This window comes from Crocodylus siamensis, chromosome 2 (genome assembly GCF_052110815.1).
Source record: "Crocodylus siamensis isolate JL-2025a chromosome 2, ASM5211081v1, whole genome shotgun sequence".
Lineage (NCBI taxonomy): Eukaryota > Metazoa > Chordata > Crocodylia > Crocodylidae > Crocodylus > Crocodylus siamensis.
In genome coordinates, this window is record NC_143396.1 from 170,390,513 (window position 1) to 170,418,300 (window position 27,788).

A 27,788-nucleotide genomic window follows, 5' to 3' on the forward strand; every position below is an offset into this window, starting at 1 on the left:
GGATTCATAGCAGCCCCCCATATTTTCGGACTTGCCCTTCAGAAGGACTTGGAGGAGTGGAAGGGATTACACCCCGCAGTGACTCTCCTCCAGTATGTGGATGACCTGCTAGTTGCAAGCCCAAACTTGCAGCTCTGCGAGGAAGCCACCAGGTCACTGCTAAACACTCTGGGGGGAAAAGGATATAAAGTCTCTAGAGAGAAAGCCCAAATATGTCAGCCTGAAGTCACATTTTTGGGATATAAGCTCTCAAAAGGAGTCAGAGCCCTGAGTGCAGATCGCATACAGGCAATCCAAGGTCTAACCCCACCTAAGTCACCCAAGGAGCTGCGGGCATTCCTAGGGCTAACTGGGTTCTGTCGACTATGGATACCAGATTATGGTGGGAAGGCTAGACCACTGTATGAATCCCTGACTAAGGAGAGTCTCACTAAATGGAAATGGAATAAAGAAATGCAGCATGCCTTTGATCTGCTTAAGGCAGCATTAATTCAGCCCCCTGCCCTGGCCATCCCAAATAGTAAAAAGCCATATCGACTGTACATTCATGAGAATCGAGGGGTCGCATCAGGGGTGCTGACACAGCCATTGGGCCCGACCTGGAGACCCGTGGGATATTACTCAAAGGTTCTAGATCCAGTTGCACTCGGGTGGCCAGCCTGTCTTCGGGCTGTGGCAGCCACAGCAGTGGTTGTTGAAGAAGCCCAGAAGATAGTCATGGGTGCGGATATGGAAATACTCACTCCTCATGGAGTTCCCCAGATCCTAGGGACTGAGGGAGGGAAATTTCTTAACCCCTCCAGACAATCACGGTATGAGATATTTTTGCTCTCTAATCCAGGACTTACTTTCAAACATACTACTACAGCCTTGAACCCTGCAACCTTGCTGCCGGAGCCAGGGAAACCGACGCATGACTGCCTTGAGGTCCTGAATCAAACCACACAGGTGCAGTCTGATCTTGCTGAGGACCCAATTGAAGACCCAGATGTTGAATACTTCGTAGACGGCTCCAGCTTTGTCATCGATGGAAAAAGACGAACAGGATGTGCAGTGGTAACCTTGGATAAGGTAGTATGGAGGGAGTCATTGCCGAGCTCATGGTCGGCACAGGCCGCGGAACTCACTGCGCTCACCCGAGCATTACAGCTGGGGACAGACCAGCGGGTTAATATATACACTGACTCTCGCTATGCTTTTTCTACAGTCCATGCGCACGGACTATTGTGGAAAGAAAGGGGTTTCATTACGGCCTCTGGGAATAAGATTGCTAACGGCCCTCAGATTATCAAGCTACTAGAGGCACTCCACCAGCCTAAAGAGGTAGCAGTCATTCATGTGCGGGCCCATGGGAAGGCTGCTGAGGAAAAGCATAAGCTTGGAAATGCAAAGGCTGATGCGGCAGCAAAGGATGCTGCATTTATTGGGGGAGAAGCGGAGGAGGTATCCAGGCAGGCCATGTCCCATGCCATATGGCCATACGTTCAGGATTTAGTCCCACAGTATTCCCCTGAAGAAGATAAATTTGCACAGAAAGCTTGTGCAGAAAAGAACTCCCAGGGGTGGTGGATAGTACCAGGAGGGAAAGTCATGATACCCAGGCCATTGCTTCGGGAGGTGCTGCAACAGCTCCATGCAAGAACCCATATGGGAGTCTTGGCCATGGGTAATCTAGTGATCCACCAAGCAGTAGCCCCAGGGCTATATGTAGAAGCTCAGCACATTGCTACCAAGTGCATCACATGCCAGAAAGTAAACCCTCGAAGGAAACCCCCTGTGCCAATGGGAGGTAGACCCTGGGCAGCGTACCCTGGACAGGCATGGCAGATTGATTTTGCCGAGCTCCCACGGTCCGGACATCACGGGTTTTTACTTGTCATGGTAGACCAGCTCTCTGGTTGGGTTGAGGCCTGGCCCACCAGGACTGCCACTGCGGCTACAGTAGTGAAGTATTTGTTGCAGGAGATCATTCCACGGTATTCCTTGCCTGAGTCCATTGAGTCGGATCAAGGACAACACTTCGTGGGAAAAGTGGTTCAAGAAGTCGCGCAAACTCTCAAGGTTACTTGGAAACTACACACACCATGGAGACCACAGAGTTCAGGACAAGTGGAACGCATGAATAGGACTTTAAAGACTCTGCTCACCAAAATCTGTATTGAGACACGCCTTAAGTGGCCTCAAGCATTGCCGCTAGCTCTTACTTGTATTCGAAACACTCCCCGACGGGGCCTCAAATTGACCCCATAAGAAATTATGTTTGGCAAGCCCCCTCGAGTCTTACCCCCTGGGATGCGAGAAAAAGTAACTTTTGAATTAGGTAATAGTGAGCTTCATAAGTACGTTATTGCTTTGCAGTCTGTCTTGTCTTCTCTTCACAGGTATGCAGCCTCCTTTCAGCGCCTGCCTTTAGACGTACCAGTACATGACTTCTCCCCGGGAGACTGGGTCTTGGTGCAGCGGTGGAAAAAGGAACCTTTGACTGAGAGGTGGAGTGGCCCTTTTCAGGTACTTCTAACAACCCACACCGCTGTAAAGATTGCTGGCCATGACCGTTGGATACACCATACCCGTGTGAAACGACATCCACGAGCATCAGAGGACATCAGCTCCCAAGACGAGCTCACTCCGGAAGCTGAGTCATCTTCGGAACAAGAAGCCAGCAAGTGGAGCTGTGAACCTATTGGTGATCTCCAAGTGCGCCTGAGACGGCTTAATCAGAGCTCAGAAAATTAGACAAGAAAGTAAAAGGGAAACATTTAGGCTGTGTTTGATCTCATAAAAGGGAAAATATGGTGGGAATCTTAATGTGCCTTATTGTTATCTGCATAGTGAAAGAAGCAGGATTAAGTAGCCTTAGCCACTGGCCTATGCCCCTGCTTTCCCCAATTGTTTCCCCAGAGACAAATTTGTATGTTGACATGATGGAAAGAATTGCAAGTACTTTTAATCTTACCAACTGCTGGGCCTGTGGGGGGCTCCGAGAGGCCGGAGGCCAGTGGCCTTGGAGGGCTTTTCCTTTGGCCCCAAAGTGGCTAGTGAGTAGTAAGGCAGATATTAAGAGTACTAGTCAAAAATGGGATGAAAACCACAGCTGGGAACTTTCCCAAGTGGCATTGGGGGAGTATTGCATCAGCAATAATGGTACAGGAAAAAGTTTGGGACATAGCCGTTGCATATGGACTTTAAAAGTAAGATGGATGAACCTTACAAAATTAGAACAGCTTTATTATCCTAACAGCCTAGGGTATAATCGGCTAGAGTGGCAACATCCTAATGGAACAATTGTGTGGTTTAATAAGTATTGGAGTGCCACAGATCAAAGTAATGATTGGACAGATTGTACAGACAAGAACCAGGATGGGCTATGGGAATGTTCCAAGAAAGGAGGCCTCGCAGCTGCTGGTCCTTTGGGTCCAGAGGGAGGCTTGGGGTTTCCCGAGATGCCCGATGGTTGGGCCCCTCTAAATGCCACTAATAGAGAAAATAGGGCCTTAAGAGGATACTATTGGATTTGCGGACGACGGGCCTATACGATACTACCACAAGGGTGGACAGGAACTTGCTATCTTGGAGTGATTGTACCAGCTTTCTTTTTGCTACCATCAGAGGTTGGAAATGCGTTGGGAGTCTCTTTGTATGATGACTGGAAAAGAGACAAGAGAAGTATTGATGTAAGTTTGACACAGGGTGGCTCCCAAAAGTGGAAGGAGGATGAGTGGCCTCCTCAAAGGATCATTGAGTATTATGGACCAGCTACATGGGCTAATGATGGGAGTTGGGGATATCGGACACCTATATATATGCTAAATAGAATCATCCGATTGCAGGCAGTCTTGGAAATAATTACTAACCAGACTGCCACTGCTCTCGAGTTACTGGCCCGGCAGAGTTCTCAGATGAGAGCAGCCATATACCAAAATCGGATGGCCTTAGACTATTTACTCGCAGAGGATGGCGGAGTCTGTGGAAAGCTCAACCTTTCTAATTGTTGCCTCCAAATAGACGACAACAGAAAGGCAGTCTTAGAGATTGCCAAAGAGATCAGGAAAATAGCCCATGTGCCAATACAAACGTGGGAAACCACATGGAATAAAGACTGGTGGTTTAAATTATTTGGAGGACCCTGGTGGAAGAAAGTAGGATTTGTGCTTTTGTCTGCTCTGACTGGTTTGATTTTTATCCCTTGCCTGATTCCTTGTCTCACTAGATTGATAACCACCACAGTAGAAGGGATGCAGGTCGCAGCAGTCCCTCTAAAAGCACAGACTGCAGCAAAAGTCATGGTCCTCAGAAAAATTCCTCGTAATTATCTTGATTTGCCTAAATAAAGTAAAGAGCAGAAAGCATCTTGAGGGGGGATTTTGTTAGAAATATTATTAAAAATGCATTATGAATAGTGTTGTTAGAACAGCACAGCTGCCAGCTCTCCCTGGTGGGAGGAGGAGGTAGAGAAGAAACACCACCAAGGACATCTCGCTAATTTACTATCTCTTTGTAACACTAAATCACACATACCTTCAAACTCCTCTGCCTCTACTCTTATAAACTACAAAGGCTGTGATTTAATTGGCTGTGTCCTTGGAAAGGGGGGGCGGGGTTTGAACTTTTGGTAACCTAAAGAGCTTTCTGAGCAGGCGTAATTAGCTAATGCATATAAGCCTATCCGCCCCGCATACTTAAGTAGTTAATTATAATGCACATGCGACGGATGACGTGACGTCATTTCATATATGTTTGTATGAACCGGAAATGAGTTGTAAGAGTTCCTGCTTTTGCACACATGCCCAGGAGAGAGGGGATAAAGCCTGCTGAGAAGTTTACCCTGCGGGCAGAGTGTGGTCTTTTGTCTTCGCTCTGACCCTATTTGCAAATATACCTTTTGTATTGCTAATAGCGTGTGTCTGAGAATTCTTTGCCTCCCAAGAAACGAACCATAGCAATTTCTGCAACAACAGGGTCAGGAGCCTGATAGGCAAAACACAAAGTAAATATTGTTCTCTAATCTCATGTGATTCCCCTTGTGATTTCAGATAAGGCACCTTTCTGGCTCACTGGCATATAGCCTGGGTGCAGTGTTGGGGTAAACCATGAGGCCTCACTACAGACGGAGGCCTGGGTCTCACACTGTGATGAAGAACTGTTCCACATCCAAGTAATCTCCCTGCAGATGGGAGACATCCAGGACCTTCTCCTCGAGAGCTACATCACTGTGACCTTCTCCCCTCTCAGAGGAGGGCTGGACATCTCCCTGCCCCTTTCACTCCAGCAGTGGCCATAGTCCACCACTACTCCCGGTATCATTCCCGAACACAGTTTACCATTTGCTGACACATATTAAGAGCCTTCACTTCTTGCTCCCCTAGTCTCAATCCTAAAACAAGTCTGAACATCTCATCCTTCCCCACATTCAGCTGTCCAACCCAGAGCTGGATGGAGACCACTGAATGTGGAAACGAGACTATGGCTCTGGAAATGTGTGTTGGAGTCAGTGCCCTGATGTGAAAGGCTCCATAATCCACTGCCTGAGTCAGCCAGCTGGTCCAGCCCATTGGTGCCCCCCATTTTATTTCCCAGTCTTGTGACTGCAGCTGTCTGTGAGGACCTGGGATCAAATTAAAATGGTGCCAAAGGTGTGGAAGACTCCAGACCTCATCCCTCAATCCCATGAAAGAACCTTTGCTCCTAATATGGGGCCAGAGTGGAGCCAGTGACCAAGAGGCAAATGTTTCTGCATTCCCATTGCCATTCCTTTGCACCTCCTGTCCTATTGTTCAAACCAGCTTGGAGACATTGCTTTTCAAACGTTGGTCAGAAGACATTCCCTTCTGCTCACGGGTTCCCTCTCAAGGATTCCCCTTTCTGTTAGGGCACAGCCCTAGTGAACGTGAGAAGTTGCAAATTACAGGAAATGTTCTTCCCTGTAAGAACATTTAGATAGATCTTATCAGAAACATTTGCATTTCTAAGCAGGGTCACGAGAGAAGTATGCTCTGCTGTGGACTATTTATATATATATATATATGGAGCAATGTGCAAACATCAGCCCTATTTAGCACTCACTTTTCCTTTCACGAACAACTTGGGCATTAAGGGAACATCATGAAGTGGCTGCTGCTGCTGAGTTTGGTGGGACTCTCACACTGCTTGGTGACAAAGTGAGTAGAGGGAGAATATTTCACTTTAACTACTTGTTTGTATACAGCATCATTCTGTTTGTATATTTACATATCACCCCAAAATAATTTTACTTCCAAGTAAATGTTCTGGGATTTTTTTCTTTCTCTAATTTCTGTTCTACCATTGCTGGGAGCTTCTTTTAGGCTCTGACACTGTTCTTCTCATAGAAACCTTTGATTCTTCTTGTAATAAACCCCACAACTCTTGAGTCCTCTTTGTCCTATGTCAATGATGCCTCCAAGCACATATTAAATGCATTCTGAAATGCAGATCAACCACAACAAAAATTATCAGAAGAATCTTTTTCAGCTTTTGAAATGCAAAATCACAAGCCCCTGACCATCTAAATGATTTCAGTTTCTATCACAATTTATACAATGGCTCTTCAGTACTGGCAAACCCACAAATAAACCTTCCATAATAGCAGCAGAGTCTTACAAAACTCTGCACATCTGTGAAGATCTGGAGAGCTGGCCAGTTGTTTACAGCCTAGGTTTAATTTTTGTCAGTGGGAATTCACCTCACTGATCATGCACCCCAAGGTTAACTGTCTCGTGTTTGAAACCCTTCACATTTCTTTGGATTCAGTCTCAGATTGGCAGCCTTCAATTTATTTTACACTTTGTGTGTCAGTGCCACTGATGGACTAGAGATGAAAAATTCCATAGCTCAGTTCCAGATCGTGGGGAATCTAAGAAACTGTGTATGATTTTTATTAACAATATGCACAACTCAGTCAGTCCACTACCTCCTGGAGGGGGCGTCAAATTTTCCACTAGACTAGGACATGTGAGTCCTCATGAAAGGGCATACTCTCTGAGTTGGTAGAAATGTATTATCAAGAACTGAATGGAATTGGCATCTATAGATGGAGTGCATTGGAGAAGATTCCTGGGCAAACATTAACCCTTATCATATCACCCAGAAGAGAAAAAGCAGCAGGTCAAAAATTTTGGGTGGAAAGGTTCTTGGGCTTAGGTCTGTCTGCTGTGCAGTACAGAGGGTCACCCAACCCCACAGGGGAGATGATTCTCACAACCCTTTGGGTAAGCCAGGCAGATGGCTCTCCTTGGATGGACTGAGCGGTAAGGCTTGACTTAGCCATACTAACCTTAGGGCTCTTCCCCCTCTACTAACAAAAGCCATCTTGGTTTGTGCAAAGTGTGCTGCATTACAGCCAAGACTCACTGGGCACACAGGTTCCTGAATGGGGTCAAATTCCCTAAATAGGAGTCTTAATTCATGTGAACCTGCTGAGGAGAGTGCAGTGAAAAACAAGGGTGCTGAAGCCTGGAGGCTCACACTTGGAGGAGAAAAGCTGCAGAGATCACCCTTGGGACTGGCCAAGCTTAGGATGTGGCCAAATCAAATAAATAAATGTGTAAGGGCTTCCCTCAAGAGACCCTGCTAAGCCCAGAGCAATAATACCCCACCTCCAATGGAATCCATCAGGACCCTGGTTCCTGACTTCCTGACTGGATCAAACCTGTAGTCCAAGATGTGAAGGCCCTCAGCTCCCACTCCACAGTGCCATTACAGGGCCATATGACCAAGAAGTGGATGTTTTCATATTCCACTGTAGTTCCTCTATGCTTCCCATATTGCTACTTAAAATATTGCAGGGACATCGTTTGTGTCAAATCTCAGGGCCTACATACATGACACAGTAACATTGGTGTATATTACGTTGGTTTTGTACACCAAAGTAAATTACGCTGGTATCAAAAATTGACAGTGACAGTGACCTCTTCTCACGTAGTTGCCACAGTGGGCATTTATTACATAGCTTTGGCACTAGACAGTGGAGGAGTTAAGAACAGCCTGTTTGCACTGAACAACCAGATACCCTAGGACAGAAGCAGACACATTGCTTGCATCAGTTTTAACTTATACTCCTAGGTGCATTTACTGTGTAGCTGACTAATTAGGAGGGCTGTGCGACACTTCAGGTGGTGATTCGATTCGGAGGAGATTTGGCCTGATTCAGTGGCCAAATCTCCCAATCCAAATCCAATCAGGGGACCAATTTAAAGGTGTGAATTGATTCAAAGCTCTCTGAATCTTTGGAAAAGATTTGGTGTGCTTTGATGATTCGGGCAGTCCCCAGTGGCTGCAGCAGGGAGCTGCAGCTGGACTCCGTGCTGGTAAGTACTAGGGGTGGGGGAGGGGACCATGGGGGGACCCCTGCCAGTGCCCCCCCAGTCTCCCAGCCCCGCCAACCCCCTTCCTCCAGCCCCACTATGCTGCCCCCACCCGCCTCAGCTCCTGGTCCTTTAAAGAAAAGCCCTGGTGCTCATCGGGTGCTGCCAGGCAGAGGGTGGCGATCCCTGCTACCCCCCACTGCCCCACATTGCGTGGGGGGCTCTACACGAGCCCCCAACCCCCCCTTCCCATTTCCCCAGCCCCCCACGGGTGCCCCACCCAGGCCAGCTCTGGCCCTTTAAGGAAAAAAAACCAAGAAAAACCCTGGTACTCACCTCTCCTGCAGAGCCCCCCATGCAGCAGGGGGCAGTGGGGATTGCCAGGCAGGAGTGGATCTTTATCTGAAGTGAATACTAGCCACTTGGCACAGGCCTACTAATTAGCTGCGCAGTAAACATCTCAGCATCTACACATCCTGTTGGGCTGGAGTAAAGTAATTTACCCCACAGCAGGATAGTACTTGTAGATACAAATACTATCCTGTTGCAAAGTAAAGAACTGCAGCAGCGCACATGTTGAAACTGGAGGGGATGGCTGGGGCACAAGGGTGCTTCAGTACAGGGGGTGTCTGCCAGCTAACCCTGCATTGAAGTTCCCCTATGCCCCAGCCAGTCCCTGCACAGCACATTGAGCTAGGGGAAGCAGTTGGTTGGCAGTGATCCCTGGGGCCCCCTGCCGGCTGGAGCTGCTCCACCTGGGCTCCATGTGCTGCACCTGAATAAACTCCAGAGCAATAAGCTCCAAAGTTTATTCAGGCACCATAATTGCACATGTAGACATGCCTACTATAGTTTAACCTGATTTTGCAGGTGTAACTCTTGCATGAGATCTGGGTAAGTAACATCAGTTCAGGGTTATATATCATGAACTCACTTCCTGTTTCTACAGGTATAATGGTAGGGTATATTCATATTATCATGTCCTGTGCCTCAGCCCTTACTAAGGAAACATCCCTTAGCTTCCCATCCTCTCCGCCCCCTCCCCCCATTTTTCAGGTTATGGCCCCATAAAGATGAAATTTAAACTTTGACACTTCTTCCAATCTTTCCCTTGAGAACATTTTGATACATGTAATTGAAACATTTGCATTTCTTATCAGGGTACTGATGAGAAATGAAAGGCGTTGTGTTGGGAGTGTAAAGTGAGCAGCAGCCAGGCATTTCTCTGTACTCAGAACTCCTTTGGCACCAGCAGTGCTAGAAGACAAGAGTTCAAATAGAGGCTGGATTCTGAGGTGACCTCCAGCTTGGGTGGAAGCCAGAATGGTAGATTGCTCTACTTTTAGAGTATGGACCTAGCAATGTTTTAAAAATAAATATAAAAGTTAACCCCCACACACACCCCCGCCCAGTTTCTTAGCTTTTACTTTTCAACAGTGATAGAGCCAGACTACTGAGAGGTGCTGGGTACATAGTGACAGAGTTGGCACACAGTTACATGTGAGGAAAAGCAATTAGGAGCCAACCACTTCCAATGAAAAAGCTACACAAGAAAAGCAGGGAGGGCACCGTATGGCCAGTAGGGCAGAGAGCAGAGCCAGCAAGTATGCAGGCAAACAGACCGAGACCAACACCTGTCAACACGTGCTCTCCATGCAACCAACTGACACCATTAAATGTGGGGGAAAAGCAGGAGCCAACCACTTTATTTATCATTTTTACTTATTTGTTCTTTCATCATTCTTTTTTTACTTATCTTTGTTTTACTTATTTATCATTTTATCATACTTTATTATCGCCTTTACTTGCAAGCAGGGAGGGCACCCCACGGCCAGAGGAGCAGAGAGCAGAGGCAGCAGGCAGGAAAGCAAACAGACAGACCAACCCCACCACCCAGGCAACCAACTGATACTGTCACAGGCACAGGTGGGGGAAAAGCAGGACCTAATCACTTCACAATTTATCAGCCTTTATTTGCAAGCAGGGAGGGTGCCCCATGGCCAATGCGGCAGACAGCAGAGGCAGCAGGCTGGCAGACAAACCTGGAACCGCCAGTCCCCCCCTCCCCACCATGCAATCAACCAAGTAACAGTAACAGTGATCAGGACCTAACCAAGAAATTTATCAGCCATTACCATGCGTCCACTGTGCATGGTTTTTACGGATATGCTTCCACATATCATGTCATTTGTCTGCACTCACCCATCCCCCCCATCCTCCCGCCTGCAAAGCCCAGCCTAATCTCAGGTGTCATTTTACATGTTGGGATGTCAGTTCCCAATGGCTAGACATACCAGTTGTGGAAGACGATGTCCTCATCACCTCCTTTACTGGGAAAGAGCAAAAATGCCTGCTCCTTAAGAGAAGACTGAATAGGCATCTGGCTGGGGTAATCTGACCCCAGCACTCTTTCCTGCCTAGGCAGGGGGTTGGACTCGATGATCTGATGAGGTCCTTTCTGAGCCTAGCATCTATGAATCTATGCTCTGACATGCTCACAGTTTCCCTCTGAAGATGATCAGAAGCTCCTTCCATAGGTATGCGCTCCAGGACAATGCCAGTCTCAAACAACCGAAGTCAGGAAGCCTCACCTGCATCCTTGGAGACAATGACTGGTTGTAGAAAGGAGCAATTGTGCACCCTGCCTCAGAACAAGAGTTCTCAGTCATCCTGTCTCAGAAGAAGGGTACAAAAAGGGCACAGCAACCCCCTTGGCTCAGCAGAGAACTTGAGGACCTCCTACATTTTACACCTAAAAAGAGAGACTTATAAAGGATGGAAGGCTGGAATCACCACCAAGAAAGAGTGATCAGCACTGGTCCCTGCCTGCAGGGAGTGGACCAGGAAAGCTAAGGCTATAACCAAACTCCATCTGGTTTTTATTATCAAGGATAATAAAACTCCCTACATATCTGATAACTCCCTACATATCTGAAAAAGGAGTTTTTATTATCAAGGATAATAAAAAGTCCTTTTTCAGATATGTAGGGAGTCAGATAAAAAGCAAGGTTAACATTGGACCTCTGCTGAACCAAATGGGACAACTGATAACCGACACTCAGGAAAAAGCCAACCTACTCAATGGATACTTTGTGACGGTCTTTCATCAGCCCAAAGGAACCGTCCTGCCTAGCATGATGTGGGACGGGCAGGGTGAGGGCCTATTTATACCAGCATCGGTGTAGACCTTGTAAAGGAACACCTTGAGAGGCTAGAAATCCTCAAATCAGCTGGTCCTAACAGATTACACCCTAGAGTACTCAAGGAGCTGGCAGGTGTCATAGCCCAACCATTGGCAAAAATATTCGAAAACTCATGGCACTCAGATGAAATACCTGAAGACTGGAAGAAGGCCAATATGGTACCCATCTTCAAGAAAGGGCGGAAAATAGATCCCGGTAATTATAGGCCAGTCAGCTTGACCTCAGTCCCTGGTAAGATTCTGGAGAAAAATTCTTGATAAGCTGGCTGATGGCAACATCCTGAGGAACAGCCAGCATGGATTTGTTGCAGGTAGGTATTGCCTGATCAATCTCATATCACCTGGACAAGGGAGAAGATATTGACGTCATATGTCTGGACTTTAAAAAAGTCTTTGATTTGGTGTCCCATGAACTCCTCATGGAAAAATTGGCCAACTGTGGCCTCGGCTACCCCACAGTCTAATGACTAGGAAATTGGCTCCAAGGTCGGACCCAGAGAGTAGTAATCAACGGAAGCAAATCGTTATGGTGCTCTATGACCAGTGGTGTTCCCCAAGGCTCTGTCCTTGGACTGGTTCTCTTTAACATCTTTATCAACGATGTGGACATTTGTGTCAGAAGTGCACTGGCCAAGTTTGCCGATGACACTAAACTGTGGGGCATATCTACTAACCTATCCACACCTGAGGATAGGCTAGTGATCCAGGCTGACTTGGATAAGCTTAGTAAATGAACAAACCTCATGATGTTCAATACTGAAAAATACAAGGTACTCCATCTTGGGGAAAAAAACCCTGCAGCATGCTTATAGGCATGGCAGTGCTATGCATGCTAGCACCACAGCTGAAAGAGACTTGGGGGTCATGACTGACCACAAAATGAACATGAACCACCCATGTGATGTCGCAGATGGTAAAGCAAATAAAACTCTGGCTTGCATCCATAGATGCTTCTCAAATCTCAGGATGTCATCCTCCTGCTGTACTCAGCCTTGGTGAGGCCACAGCTGGCGTACTGCATCCAATTCTGGGCTCCACAACTCAAGAAGGATGTCAAGAAGCTTGAGAGAGTCCAGAGGAGAGCCACTCGCATAATCAGAGGGCAAGAAAATAGGCCTTATGATGACAGGCTGATAGCCATGGGACTCTTCAGCCCAGAAAGGCACAGGCTCAGGGGTGACCTGGTGGCTGCCTATAACTATGTAAGTTAGCATCAGGACGTGGGGGAACGTCTGTTCACCAGAACACCCCAAGGGATAACAAGGACCAACAGTCATAAACTCTTATATGACTGTTTTAGGCTGGACATAAGGGAAAACTTCTTTACTGTCCAAGCCCCCAAGACCTGAAATTGACTCCCTCCAAAAGCGGTGCAGGCCCCTACTCTGGACTCATTCAAGAAAAGTTTGGATGCTTATCTTGCTGGGAACCTTTGACCCTAGCTGACTTCCTGCCCCTTGGGCAGGGGGCTGGACTCGATGATCTTCTGAGGTCCCTTCCAGCCCTAATGTCTATGAAATCTATGAAATCCTTGGGCCGATGAAATGCACATCTCAGGACCTTGACCTTGCTCCAGCACTGGGTCCAGTTGTGCCCTTGCACCTGCATTTCTTTTGCTATTGCGGTATACACCGACTTATTCCTCCTACTTTCCAGCTACTCTATGATCTTTTCCTCTGACCAAATATAAATCAAGTCCTTCAGTTCTTGCCAGGTCCAGTTGGGGCCCCAGTTGATGGATGTATCAGCCTCCTGCTCCGTTGCCTACATACTGCTGGATTTGGTTTTCTGAGACATTAGGAAAGCTGTTTGTGCCCAAGAAGTTGCTAGGCCAAGGTATTCTGACAACAACTGAGTCACAAAAGGTCACTGGGAAACTTGGCAGGGCTGTTATATAGACATGTCTTGAACGAACCTTTTAAAAAATTCCACATACTCATAATTGTCAATTGTGTCTTAGAACTGGCAGCCAGGGCAATGTAATCAAGCACCATTTACAAACAAAGCAATGGTGATAGGCTTAGTCTGGCCCAAATCAACCCCCATTGTCTGTTCAGATAGCTCAATAATGTCCCATAATGCCCCAATGATGATCACATCCAAGTGCCTGTGCCTGGCTGCTCTTCCTATAAGCCAAACTTCCCCTAGCCTCGCTGTGCCACTGAATCAAGGGCACTGTGTCCTTGACTGCCAGAACCCACATTTTTTTGGCAATGAATGAACTGAACAATAGAATTATATCTGGGAGGGAAGTGGGGGCATGGAACTTGTTTTAACAGGTCAGGGAGGAGATTGGGGTGCAGGAAGCTATAATGCTCATCCAGCACTACCATGAACAACATGTGCCCCTGGAGACTGGTGGGGGCAGGGGGTGTCACAGGCAAGCTGGGTACTGTGAGTGTATCAATTTTTTCTGAGGCCAACTGGGCTGTTTGATTCACTTTCAGATCAAGGAGACAAAGTTGGGAGCAAAGTGAAGGCAAATTTATTATAGCTTACACACACACCAATTGACAGAAATATAAATGCAATAAGCAGATAATGCAGTATTAAAGAGCTAATAGTAAATAACAGATAATAACAACAGATAGATCAATTCTGTCACAGGCCAACTGAGCACTGTGAGGGTATTAGCCACTGGGCTGTTCAAAACAACAGACAAACAGACATGGGCTGGTAACCTATCGCTAGTCCCTCAATGCCAGGTGCACATCAAGTGATTCCAGTGAAGTCAGGTGTCTCCAATCGAAGCTGTCAGAGGGATTACCGGGGTAGGTCCCTTGATCAGGACCTGCTCCTCACTCACACCGGGAGCCCGGGGTCCGGGCATGGAACAAAAATGATTGTTCTGTTCCCTCCTTCCTGCTGGTTACCTGATGCATGTGCTTTTTATACCTAGTTTTATGCTAATCTGTTGGCTTTAGAGCTATTCATAATGTTGCCCTATAGCTGTTACCCTATGGGACTGAAAAGTGTTAAAATTATCATAAAAGGTTACCACCCAGACTCGGGTTTATCCAATAAGCAATTTATAATGCAGCACCTTTAGGTTTGAAATTGGCATTGTTCTGCCTAAGCCCCAACCCCTTTTAGGTTTCATTTGAATATGCTTTCTTGGGATGTGCTTTCCTGGAATGTGTTGGGTGTGCCAGGCAGTTGGATCCAGTTTTTATTGTCAAAGCTGAACCCTGAGCAGAAACCGTTAGGTCAGCTAATCTCACATCTACAGCTTTGCCTATGGGGCCCAGTCAGTTCCACAAACACTTAATTTTATCATTTTGTTTAAACTTATGACAGACAAGTTACATTTGCGGTTTACAAACTTACAAGCTTTATATTACCTAATATTACCTGTTTAGGCAAAATACCAAATGCCTCTAAGAAGCACATATTTATTGCTTATTAATCCCTCTGGTTCTGGCTGTCATGGGGGGGTGACAAGTGCCGACCAGCGGTTGGTGGCTACCTGCAGACACCACTGGCAGCGCTGGCAGCAGCCAACAGCAGTCGGTGATCTTCCGCTGATGCTGCCAGCGGTGTTGGTGATGGGGGGGGGTTGGCTGGTGAGTGGCAACCACCTGCAGGCACCACCGACAGTGTCAGTGGCCCTTCTGTCAAGGGGTGCACTGCCAATCTCAGGGGATGCATGTACACTCACGTGCACCTCCTACATGTCGCCAATAAGCATCGCCTTGTTGATTCAAGCCCATTTCCTTTTCTGCCTAGCTGATGTTTTATTGTTGTAATTTTTTGTCTGGAGGTGTATCCCTTTTGTGTGGTCTATACTAAAGAGTGGCTGGGTTTTGAGGAACACTTAACAAAGCCTGTGTGTCTGTGTGTGTTCATTATCACGTGTTCTGACTCCCAGAGGGTTCTAGGGAGTCATTCCTGGCTCTGGCAATCCCATTTCTAAGAAGAGTGAACAGACAAACAGTGTCTAGGAAGCAAGCCAGGGAGTCTATATAGACACACAATCCTGGAGCCTATTTAGATCAAGAGAAACTTAAGAGCAGATCGATGGGCATGAGGCCTCAACACAACAGGCAGGTGAACAGGAATACTCCCTGACTTCCACGGCAGTTGCGATCAACGCAGACAGAACCTTCACCAACAGATAGCACTCAGGGAAAGAGCATTAAGCACACATAGGCAACCTTTCACTTATCCTGGGATAAGAATATATATATGGGTAAGCTACTGGGCACTAAAACTTCACCATCTTTTCCCTTGTGATAATTAGAGGTGTAGCTGCATGTCTTGTGACTCTAGTTTTAAGAATACAGTGACTACTTCACTGCAGCAACCATGAGAGCAATCAGATCCAGCTGCTCCCTTCAAAAGCAGGGGGATTGCAGGCATCAGTGAGCACAATAGTAGATATTGCAGATATCAGTGAGCACAGCTAAATTAGAAGACAATTCTGCCCCATCCAAGAAGGATGAAAAAGCAAGGAAACATTTATTTAAGCAAGTTGGCACCACAGCACCGAGAACAATTCGCCTCGAGACATACAACCTTGACCAAATTATTCACTCCAAGCCAGTGCTAGGGACAGAGGTGGGATCTAGGGAAAGTTTGTTTATGCTAGGAGGAAGGGAACCAGTTTGTTTTTTAAATTCTTGAATACTAGTTCTCTCCTTTTCTAGATGTTTTTTTTCCCCCAATAATTTCCCTTCTCTGTTTTACTGTGCATTGTTCTTTTTAGACCTCTTCCTTCATGGAGTTACCAGTGGAGTTACCTTACTGTCTTGTGAGCTGGGGATTTGTGCTCCTTGCCAGCTTGTTGGATTTCTCAAAGCTCAGCACCCAGTGTCCGGTGTAGCAAAGAGTACCTTTGAGTAGGGGAGCCTCAGTATTAAGGAAAAACAACCTGGGACCTAATCCTACAAGGAAAGAGGAGAAGCTGTGATAAAAAAAGTTCATCAAGAGAAAAGGGAAGGAGATTTAAGTCACCCCTTGGGAAAGAGCTAAAAATTAGAGGCATACCTGGGTTCTGTTTTACAGGCTGCTGGCATCATTATCATGATTCTCACTCTCATCACATGCATAAGGAAGAGGTCAAACCATGGCTAATCACCCCTAACTTTGGCTTATAACCCTCCCCCCCCATCATTGCTCTGGGGGGGCACCCAAGAAATGCTTGTTTGGGTCACTTACAACCAGGTATCTTTAAACCATGTCTCACATATGTCCACCTGTTCTGACCTATTTCTTGTATTGTAGATAGCTCTATCCATTCCAGGACCTCTTCATTACTTTGTCTATCAGTCCATTTCAGAGAGACACCTTGATGGAAAGCTATTCCATTTGCACTGGATGAGCTCACTATTCTTTCCAGAACACTGCCCCATTGAGAAGAATGTTTAAGCTATAAGAGCTAAAGACCTTAATGTTGGTGTCCTTGCTAACCACATCAGAATTCCATGCTGTACCAAATTTTTTAACTACAGCACTTACTTTCACCCAGTCAGAAGTTTACATCACGTATGTCATCATCTCCAGTGTTGTGAATGATGCTCCTTGGGTGCATGGAGCTTGCTAACATTGTAAAGACTTCACCTTCCAAATAGAAGTATTGCTATAAAAATTAACTTTCATAACTTCCATCTTTGATTTATTCATAAGACCTGTTTGGTTGCCAGAATTTGCAAGAGCATCTGTTATTTACTACATATCTGCAGCTGGTTTATTTATGACACAGATGTCATGTGGAAAGCCCAAGTCTCCAAGCTCACTAGCTATGCACATGGTCTGTTGCATAATGGAGGCCATAACAACTCCACATAAAAAGAAGGATGTGATAAAGCCTTTCCTGACACCAACTTTACCATCAAAGCATTTCATTGACACTTGCTTTGTCTTCACTGCACACTGTGCATTCTGATACTGATTTTTAATAATCTGATTGATTGTGCTGGGGACTATGTAAACTACGAAAACTGATCTACATACACCGCATGCTAAAGCCATTGTCTGAGAATGTTTTATAACCTGACAACACTTTACTGATACGGTTACCATGCATGGGGTTTCATCTCTTTTCTTTCTACAGGGCCATGCTGAAATTTCCTACCTACTTTACCCTGGGTTTGCATAGGCTGCGTGACCAACTGGATTGCATGCACATCCTAGACTGCATCACCATACACCAACTATGTACCTATGTAGCCACTATGCATGGGGTCCTATATTGTTTTCCAACTCTACAAAGCCATATAATAACCAAAATGTTAATATTTACATATACAATTTTCCTACAATGATTCCCTATCCAGATGATTCAAGCATTTTGGAAATCCACAAGATCCAGGACCGTAGGCAGTTGCTATAAGTTATTTTGCTCTAGGATAGCATACAGATGAAGAACTAATCCATACAGGATCAACTGGCAAGAAAACCAGCTTGTTTTCCAACTCTGCAAATAAAGCTTCATACATTTCAGGAAAGAATAATGTGGTGTGGTTGCCTGCAATAACAGGGACAGAATTCGGTGTCTAAGGAGGCCCTTTTCACTCCTGTTTCTTCAGAGGGGAAAATGCAATGAGCACTACCACCCATAAGTTGTAGAGTGTCTTTACCATAATGATGTCGTGATGTTACAATGGCATCAGGAGAAAGGTAAGTCCTGCAAGTGTGGGCTGGAGTTGTTGCATGCCGTGTTCCAGTGCATCCTCTGATTTCTACAAGCATGACACAACATAGATATGAAGAGGAAAGCTCTGGTTGTAAAGGTACTAGACTGGGATATGGAAGATCCAAGGTCAGCTTCTTGCCCTACCAGAAAGTACATCCCTGTTCCCTCCCAGAACACCTGCTTGTCCCTGGGCAGGTCATTGAGTTTCTCTATCCCTCAGCTCTCTATCTGTAAACACGCTTCTTGTGTGCCTCTGCTCACTTTTGAAAGCAAGGAAAAAGACAATCTTTTATAACATGATTTATACATAATCCGAGCACATTGGGATTTCTGCAAGTAACTTTTACCAGCTTTCAGCAAAATTTGGTCTTATCCCACCCAGGAATGATAAGAGGTTTTGATGCAGTGCAAAAGCTGAGTTGCATTGTGTCCCCTCGATGCTGGGTTGGTCTATGGCTCTTTCGTTATTGATTAGTCTCTCTCCAATCCCTTGTTCTTTAGGGTCCCCCTCAAGAAAAGAAAATCCATGAGGCAGAACCTTAAGGAACAAGGCTTGTTAGGCGATTTCCTGAAGAAAGATCCTCGTAACCTGGCCTCCAAGTACTTCCCCAAGATTGGCACTGAGCTCATAACAAACTACATGGATGTGAGTATGGCAGAACAGTGGATTTGTTGACTACAGGAAGCACCTGAGAGTCTTGGCTAGTGCCCCATGGTAGGGGAGAAGACACTTGAGTGAATATGTTCTCTTCTTGCAAAAAATTCTTATACATTCACCCCCATTCTCACTCATTAGCAGGGATCCTGATAAAAAATCTCAAATTTTCAGATATAAAAAAACCAAACCCAAAATCCACATTTTGACTAAAATGAAACATCACTCTGTATGAAATATATAAGAAATATATATATAGTGGCATTTCATTTTCATAGTTTCTAGGGTCGGAAGGGACCTGAGTAGATCATCTAGTCTGATCATGGAAAAATGTGCATTTGCAGGGAGGTGGGGTAGGGGGTGTTATATCTGAAAATTTGAGATTTTTTTTTTAATCAAAGAAAGCCAAGATGCCCGCTCATCAGCACGAACCACTCTGAACCCTGAGGAGGGCAAGCTTGCTGGTGCCCAGCTCCTGACTCCTTATTTCCCCATCCTTTCAAGCTGTTACCTACAAATGATTAGCTCTCCTTTAACTCCGCAAAGCTTCCTCACTCTTCTGTCAGGAGCTGATCAGTTCTGCTACTCCCATGCATGCCCCATCTTTTCACTACCACAGCCCTGTATGCAATCCTTCTGTTGAGACATTTTGTCTCCAGCTATGGCTAGGATGCTATGAAACAGAGCAGAGCTGTCCAGCTTCAAAATAGCTGGGGGCCCATGTGCCCACACCAGTGGGGCCACACCAGCACAGGCATAAATAAGTTTTAGAGATCACCTTTCAGTGCTGGACTGCCAGCAGCTACTAGGAGCAGTGCTGGGCAATGTAGTGCTAGAGAAACATTAGTTCAGGCTTTCCCTTTAGCAAGGAGTCCTTGACTCAGCCCCTCAGCTGGTGTAAATCATTTGGTAAAAAAACTCTGAATCTGGCTCCTGGATAGCCATGGTTTCTTCTGTGATATGTTTCTGTCCTATTTTGACAGCTTCAGTACATGGGGACCATCTCCATTGGCACCCCTCCCCAGGAATTCACCGTCCTCTTTGACACTGGCTCTTCCAACCTGTGGGTGCCCTCCGTGTACTGCTCCAGCCTAGCTTGCAGTAAGTCACTTGCAAACTCTGTTGCCTTCTGACACCAGCAAAAAGGAAGTGTCCTGCCATCACCCTCCCACCAGCTGGCTGACATCAGAGGCAAAGAATGGGTCCTAGTAATATGTCCTAATAGTCCCATGTTTAGTGGTATAGATGTATGCCCTCCATACAAATCCCATATCACAACCCCCTGTGTGGAAGCTATAGACAGTCCTGATAGAGCTAGATGTGAGCTAGCTGTGGAGTCCAAGAAACTACACCCAAACTGAGATGAGTCCTTCTTTGAAGGGGAAATGCAATCTGGGACCTGCTTGCCTGAGCAATAATCCCTCTCTACCTACAGCTGAGATCAGTCAAGGTCCCTACATGAGAGAGGCTCCCAACCAAACTGGGAAGCTTCTATACACGAGTCATCGTCTGGGAAGAGGCGAAGTGGGTGTCAGTGAGGATGTCTGGTCACAAAGTCACGTTTAGAGCTGAGCTCTGTACATAACGAGTCCCATAAATCAGCCAGAGATGGGACTGGGTCCCAGCTTAGACAAGAATAAAGCAAACATTTGATGCCCATGTCATTGTGCTCACTGGAAAAATGTCTTCCTTGTGGCACATATAATCTGGATGGAAAGGGACACATTTGATTTAGTTTTCAGCCAAAGAGATTTAGACAAACTATTGACAATAATATTTTCCTTCTAAGAATAGCAAAGGACTGGGATCCGATACTGGGAAGGCTGTGGAATATCCTCCACTGGATATTTTCCATGTCCCTCAGAAATGATCTAGGTATAGTCCTGCCTTGGGCAGGTGAATGAATGAGATGACTTTCTGAAGTCCCTGCCACCTGTTATATAAGTCTGTGTGCTAGGTGTGCACTTTTGTTCAGTAGAACATGGAGCAAAGATGCTAATCACTAGTGCAAGAGCTGCTGCCTATCTTAGGTAACAAAACATAAATGTCAAGCCAGGAGTTAGTGCTTCCTTGTCTTAATCATGTGGCTATAGGAAGGCCTAGTCTGTGACCAGCTGACTGTTCTGTCCTTGCAGCCCACCACAACCGCTTCAGGCCACAGGATTCCTCCACCTACCAGGCCACAAACCAGAGCATCGCCATTCAATATGGTATTGGCATCATGACTGGCTTGCTGGCTTATGACACCATTGAGGTAAATGGCACGGAAAGTGTTAAGACTTTGGGATGAGGAAGAGGAGAGATGAAGGCTTAATAAGATGGGACTGAGGTGGGAAGCCAAAACATAACCTATATGGAGCATGAAAAGGTACAGAGAGAGAGAAAGAGAGAAAGGAAGGGAAGAGAAAGAATGAAGCCAGAGAGGGTGAGGGAGAGAAAGAGAAAGAGAGAGGAAGTATGAGAGATCTGTGCTTTATTGGATTGTATACCTGCTTTCATGCAAAGTATTCCCTGTGCTGAGTCCTACCAAACAGGTTAGGGTGCATGCGCACCACTGTCCTTTATTGACTGGAATTGGTGATGCTCCCCACTGTGTCATAGGCTCCATCAGCAGCTCTAGGGAACTTCCCTTATAGGCAAGGGGTTGTCCTGGAGCAGAAAGATCCTGTTTTCCCTCCAGCATCTAGCACAGGGACAGCTGTTACATCCAATATGGTTAAAGAGCTTTCATACTCTTGATATGTGTAATATTCATTTAACCTGTTCTAGATACCAGGGTCTCATTCTGATCTCATTTATACCATGATATCCACACACATCACCTGAATAACTCCACAGTAAAGGACATCAAGGTCAGGCCTCTCGGAGCCAAACCACTTACTGAAACCATTCATGGGCTACACTGACTTGAGGGAGGGAGCAGAGTACAGAGAAACACAGCCTCTGAGGCAATGCAAAGACCTCTCCATCCTGATAGGTCCCTATGGTGGGCCAGGGTGGCTTTTCCCATAGTATATGTCTGAATTTCCTCATCTCTCCCTGAAGGTTGGAGGCATTCAGATCACCCACCAGATCTTTGGCTTGAGCACGACTGAGTCTTTTTTCACCTTCTACTTCCTCTCCTTCGATGGGATCCTGGGTCTGGCCTTCCCTAGCATCTCTTCCTCGGGAGCAACCCCTGTCTTTGACAACATGATGAGAAAAAACCTGGTGTCCCAGGATCTCTTCTCTGTCTACCTGAACTCGTAAGTCATGGCTGGAAACCGCATCTGGCAGAAGTAGGATTCACACGTCTTTCCTATTTCTCACACTGAAAAATCACTGAAGGAATGGCTTATACCAGAATTCCCCAAATCCAGCCAACTTTGGGGTGGAATGCAACAGCCAATCCATGTTACTGAGCCAGTGAAGTTCAGGGAGCAAAAATGACTAATACCATTAATGAAAACTGTAAGGGGACTTCACATAAGATGAATCTAGTAACTAGAACTGGTTGGAAACTGAGCTATTTTAGATGGAATGCATCAGCTTCCTGGCAAAATACCAAAACCCCATAGATTTTGATCAGGTAATGTCAAGGTGACTTGTTTATGTTGTAGTTTAGGTGTATCACAGTCTGTTTCCTCTGTATTAGACAAATCTTCCTGATTGGATAACATCACACAATGAACAATTGTTTCCATTCAGGGCATGGGGGGCAGTTCCATCATGGGAAATGGAGTCTGACTGGGCAGCCCAGCCCACAAAAAGGAATGGGGATATAGCTTCATTGGAAAGTAGGGCTGGAAGGGATCTCACAAGATCATCTAGTCCAGTCCCCAATCAAGTGTCTGTCCAACCTGTCTAGGGACAGAGGGTCTACCACTTCTCTAGGAAGCCTGTTGAATGCTTTCCCATCCTCAGAGTCAGAAAGCATTAGGCATGAAAAATAAATTACAAGAAGGCACTGAACCCTTTGGTTTTTGAACAGGACATTTCAGTTTTGTCGGTTTTGTTTTCAGATAAGAGGTATATTTCCTGTATAACACTGGCAAGATTTGTTGGAAAACCAGTTTTATGCCAACTCATTTTCATAGGATCATAGAAAATTAGGGTTGGAAGGGACCTCAGGAGGTCATCTAGTCCAACCCCCTGCTCAAAGCAGGACCATCCCCAACTACATCATCCCAGCCAGGGCTTTGTCTCGCTGGGTCTTAACCTCCAAGGATGGAGATTCCACCACTTCTCTAGGTTACCCATTCCAGTGCTTCACCATCATCCTAGTGAGAGGTTTTTCCTAATATCCAACCTAAACTTCCCTTGCTACAACTTGAGACCATCATCTGCCAGCACTGAGAACAGTCTAACTCCGTCGTCTTTGGAACTCCCTTCAAGCAGTTAAAGCAGGGGTGGGCAATTATTTCAGGCAGAGGGCCGCTTATTGAGTTTTGGCAAGTCATCGAGGGCTGCATGACAGGGAGCCAGGGGCAAATAAATATTAATTTTCTAAATTTTTTAGGGGCCCCATGGGCTGGATAGAATGACCTCATGGGCTGCATCTGGCCTGCAGGCCACATTTTGCCTACCCCTGAGTTAAAGGCTGCTACCAACCCCACCTCGGTCTTCTCTTCTTCAGACTAAATAAGCCCAGTTCCCTCACCCTCTCTTCATAAGTCATGCCCCCCAACCCCCTAACCATTCTTGTTGCCTTCCACTGGACTCTCTCCAACTTGTCCACATCCTTTCTGTAGTGGGGGGCCCAAAATTGGACACAGTACTCCAAATATAGCTTCACCAGTGCAGAATAGAGGGGAATAATTACTTCCCTCCATCTGCTGGCAACGCTCCTAGTAATGCGGCCCAGTATGCTGTTTGCCTTCTTGGCAACAAGGGCACACTGCTGACTCATATTCATCTTAATGTCCACTGTAAACCCCAGGTCTAGCTACCCAGCCAAATCCTGACCCAAGCTCCATGTGGCTGGGATGCAGCAGAACTGGTTGCTCTCCTAGCCATGTGGAGATCAGAATGGGTCCTAATCTCCATGTGGCAGGGAGACAACAGCCCGTGCAGCTGGCACACCTTCCCCTGCATCTGGTCTTAGCCAGGCAACAGCAGGCCCTCAATCTCTGGGCTGACTGAAAGCAAATTGCTCCTGGCCAGCATCTACACGTGCACTACTGTGCAGTAGCTAATGTGCCATTAATCTAGTACCTGTGAGCACCTATTCATGTGCCAGATGTCTGCTCCAACATGTGCTACTTAGATTAATCAAGTCTGCTGGAGCATGCTAATTAAAGTACTCCAGCAGCTTACACCTCACATCTATTCAGTGTCCCCGCACTTTGAAATGGTAGTATAGGTGCTTTAACTAAAGCTCATTGAACAAACTTTAGTTCAAGTGCCTCTATCACCATTTTGAAGTGTGGGGCACTGAATACACATGATGCTGCAGGCATTTTAATTAGAGCAGCTCTCAGAACCACTCTAATTAAAGTGTCCCTCACCTCCACCCTGGAGCACATGTATAGACCTCCTGTATTTCTTGGAACGAGCAAAAGGCACATTAGTTTAATTTACTGTGCAGTAAGTCCTGCGCACATGTAGATGCTGATGCTTTCTTGCATGTTAGCTTAATTTAATGCACAGTAAAGCTTCTCGTATAGATACGTCCACTGTGTCATTAATATTACTGTTGTGATAACCTTGTTTAGCTTCTGAGACCTGCCAAGGACACAGCTCAAGGGGATATCAAAGTCAGGCTGCTGCTTATTCACAGTACTGTATCTCTGATAGCTAGATGATAGTATACCTGGCTCCACTGAGAAGTGTTCCATTCTGGCTGTAGTTCAATATAACTCAGTCCTAATTATCATGTCTGCTGTAGCTGCTTTAGCTAATTACTTAAGTATTTTCCATAACCTTCCCTCCTCCTTTCTTAGTAAAGAGAGTGGAAGCTTTGTGATGTTTGGTGGCATTGACTCATCTTACTACTCCGGGAGCCTCAAATGGATCCCCCTGTCTGCTGAAACCTACTGGCAAATCACCATGGACAGGTAACTACCACTGCTTGGTGCTTCCCCCTCACAGAGCCACCTGGCGTTATTGGAAAAGACAAGGAAATTGGGGATGAGATGCCTGGGACATCTCAAATTACAGAATCCAGAAAAAATGAGAAGCAGAGAGCCATGATAGCACCTTCTAGCGAACAATGGGCAGGGGTCTTAGCCCCAAGGAGGTTGTCCCAGCAGCTCCCAAGCTTTTGCACACCAGGAACCCTCTACCATCTGCCCAGCTCTGCTTAATGTGCTCGCATGACCCTCTTACACAAGCAATGAAGTGATGTTGTTTATTTGCAGGGGTTAAGACAAGGAGCAAGGGCAAGTAGCAAAGGAAAGTATAATCTAGGAAGAGACAGAAGTAGAAAGTTCTTGGCAGTTGGAGCAATGGGATGGTAGGAGAGCTCCCCTCCCCATAGGGCTCCCTCTGAAGGTTCATGCCTTCAAGAAATGAGAAGGAAGGAGAGGGAATGAGATCAGAGCTCTTATTGGGATCATTCACCTGATCTTCTCTTTTCCAGAATTATGATAAATGGCAAAGCCATTGCTTGTACTACTGGCTGTCAGGCCATCATTGACACTGGCACCTCTCTGCTGATTGGGCCTCCAAATGATATCTTCCTCATCCTGAAACACATTGGCATCATCCAGAATTCCTATAGTGAGGTTAGTGCAGGGAGAAGGTGTGAGAATTGGCAGGTCTCTGCTACACACAGGTGAGACTGAGCCATTGGCTCCCCATGTGTCCATCCACAGGCTACAATCAGTGAGAATGGGATTAAACATGGTCAGTCACCAGCAGCCCTACAGTTTCCACCCTCCTATGACCCATGTGAACACAGAGAGATTCTCTGTCATCCTCTAGGGGCCAGACTGTGTGGAGAGGGTAATAATCTGTGACTCTCTCTGACCTCTCAAAGTTGGTTCTTTAGCTTTGGAAGCTAGAACCAGCACCAGGAGCCTTCAGCTAGTGGGGCTTTTGCTCTCAGATCCAGATGTGCCTGGCTCAGTCTGTGGAGCTGGCCCAGTTACAGAGAGGCTGTTATCTAAACTCCATTTCTGATCCCAGGCAGCTTTCCTCTGTCCCCCCAATCCATCTGCCTCGGTGAAGAGTTTAGTACCTGGCATGTGACTGTTCCTTCTCCCTGTGTGTTACTTTCCTCCCTACAGTATACGATGAGCTGCAATGACATCAACAACCTGCCTGACATCGTCTTCATCATCCATGGCATTGAGTTCCCTCTGCCTGCCAGTGCCTACATATCCCAGGTGAGTGTCCTGACCAGAAATCAGACAGGGGGCCTCTTAGCAGGAACTTATACCCAAGGTTAGTAACAGCCCCTTGCAAATCTAAGGCATGAGGCTCCAGAAACATCACTGAGACACAGCCCAGAGTCTTCCCCTAATACCCAAAGTGCAGAAAGCCTTTCCCCTAGGGGATCCAGGAGGAGAAACAGTCAAGGTCAAGGGAATCCTAGGGTAGGAAATTCAAGGGGGTTAGCCCACAGCGTTGGTCACCTCAGGATATCACCAAAGCAGGAGAGATAAGTGGGGAGTTAAATAAAGAGATAGCAGTCCCTTATGCTCCCAAGTAGATGTGTTTGGGGTTAAGGAAGTAGTTGTCTTCCTCTGTGATCAAACTATGCCCTTCCCACTGAGGTGGAACAAGAGTTTTAACAACCCATGGCCACAGAGGAATAGAGGAATGGCCAGGGAAAGACCCTACCCAGTTACAAACGTGGCAGGATTTAGTACAGCAGCAAGGCACTGGAGAGAAGACCCTCTCTCTCAGAAAAGCCTCTTTAGCTATCACAAGGACCTGAAAGCAGCAAGCTGCATTGGATCAGTGCTAACTCCCCAGTGGCTCTTCCTGTACCTTCTCCCTGACCCTCCAAGTCCTCACCCAAACTAATGCAGTTTAGCTATGGAGATCCCACAGCAACCCAGGTCATTACAATACATGAGTCCCCTGGAGCAGCTGCTCAAGGGCTTGGTGGACCTGCCACCTTATAATTGTCCTGTGCATTTTCCCTGGTGCAGTCAACAGGCTATTGTACATGCAGCTTTGAAGGTATCAGTATCCCCACAGACTCTGGTCAATTCTGGATCCTTGGTGATGTCTTCCTCCGCCATTACTACACCGTCTTCGACAGAGCCAACCACCAGGTAGGCCTGGCTCCTGGGGTGTGAACATACAATGCCATTCCCAGAACATGGCCATGAAGCGCTGGCTCTGGACAGTCTGCACTTCTCTGGAACCCCAACATGTATGAATCAGATGATCCCAGATCCCACAGGGAGTTAAACTGGCAAGCAAGCACCAGCTGTTATGACTTCCATAGCAGAATAAAGAATGTAAAACTGTTGGAGTGAATTGTTTCTCTTTGATAGACTGAACAGTTGAGAACTTGAACTGGACCCCACCAGTGAGTGAGAAGGCAGGCATATCCTTGTCCATGTCCTATTCTATTGCACCTTAACATTAATGTGCTACTCTGACAAACCCTGCTGCTCCAGCTGTCCTCAAAACCTAGACCCACAGCCTTTCTCTGAATCAGAATCAGAGCAGGGCCATGGGAGTGTGAACACTAACCCCTGGATACCTGGGCAGCTCTCCCTGCCCAAGAGTGCTAGACAGCAGGATAGACACTTGTGATAACAGTGCGCAAGTCACCAGAGCTAACAATCATCTTCTAGGCCCTGGGCTGGTGACCTGTACTGTGGACAGCTCCTTGGGAAACTGCAGGAAGCAGGGAACTCAGACCAAGGGATGCTAGGCCAGCTCTCAGTGTACACTTAATCCATACATTATATATGAAGCCAGATGACAAACTCAGAGCCATCCTGCACTTGCTAAGGCATGAGGGTTGGATGACACTGCTTCTACCTGGAAAGCCATTTCACCAGGTAATGCCAGAAGTAGCAACATAAGCATCTG

General features: G+C 46.4%; 1 protein-coding gene across 1 annotated transcript; it reads left to right on the plus strand.

Moving 5' to 3' along the window:
- The first annotated feature begins 6,077 nt into the window (after positions 1–6,077).
- On the plus strand, positions 6,078–27,214 carry LOC149871284 (pepsin A-like). The gene is made up of 9 exons (XM_090034907.1): positions 6,078–6,158; positions 18,659–18,803; positions 19,796–19,913; positions 20,948–21,066; positions 21,858–22,057; positions 24,734–24,847; positions 25,372–25,516; positions 26,021–26,119; positions 26,891–27,214. The coding sequence occupies exons 1-9, from the start codon at positions 6,103–6,105 to the stop codon at positions 27,038–27,040; spliced, it is 1,146 nt and encodes a 381-aa protein (XP_089891033.1). The 5' UTR covers positions 6,078–6,102; the 3' UTR covers positions 27,041–27,214.
- The last annotated feature ends 574 nt before the right edge of the window (positions 27,215–27,788 follow it).

What these genes read in the sequence shown, in the direction of transcription:
- LOC149871284 (XM_090034907.1), top strand. Translation starts at nt 6,103, where the DNA reads ATGAAGTGGCTGCTGCTGCTGAGTTTGGTGGGACTCTCACACTGCTTG. An exon ending in CTGCTCCAGCCTAGCTTGCA is followed by an intron (nt 19,914 to 20,947) that starts GTAAGTCACTTG and finishes CTGTCCTTGCAG; the next exon opens with CCCACCACAACCGCTTCAGG. An exon ending in TCCAGAATTCCTATAGTGAG is followed by an intron (nt 25,517 to 26,020) that starts GTTAGTGCAGGG and finishes TCCTCCCTACAG; the next exon opens with TATACGATGAGCTGCAATGA.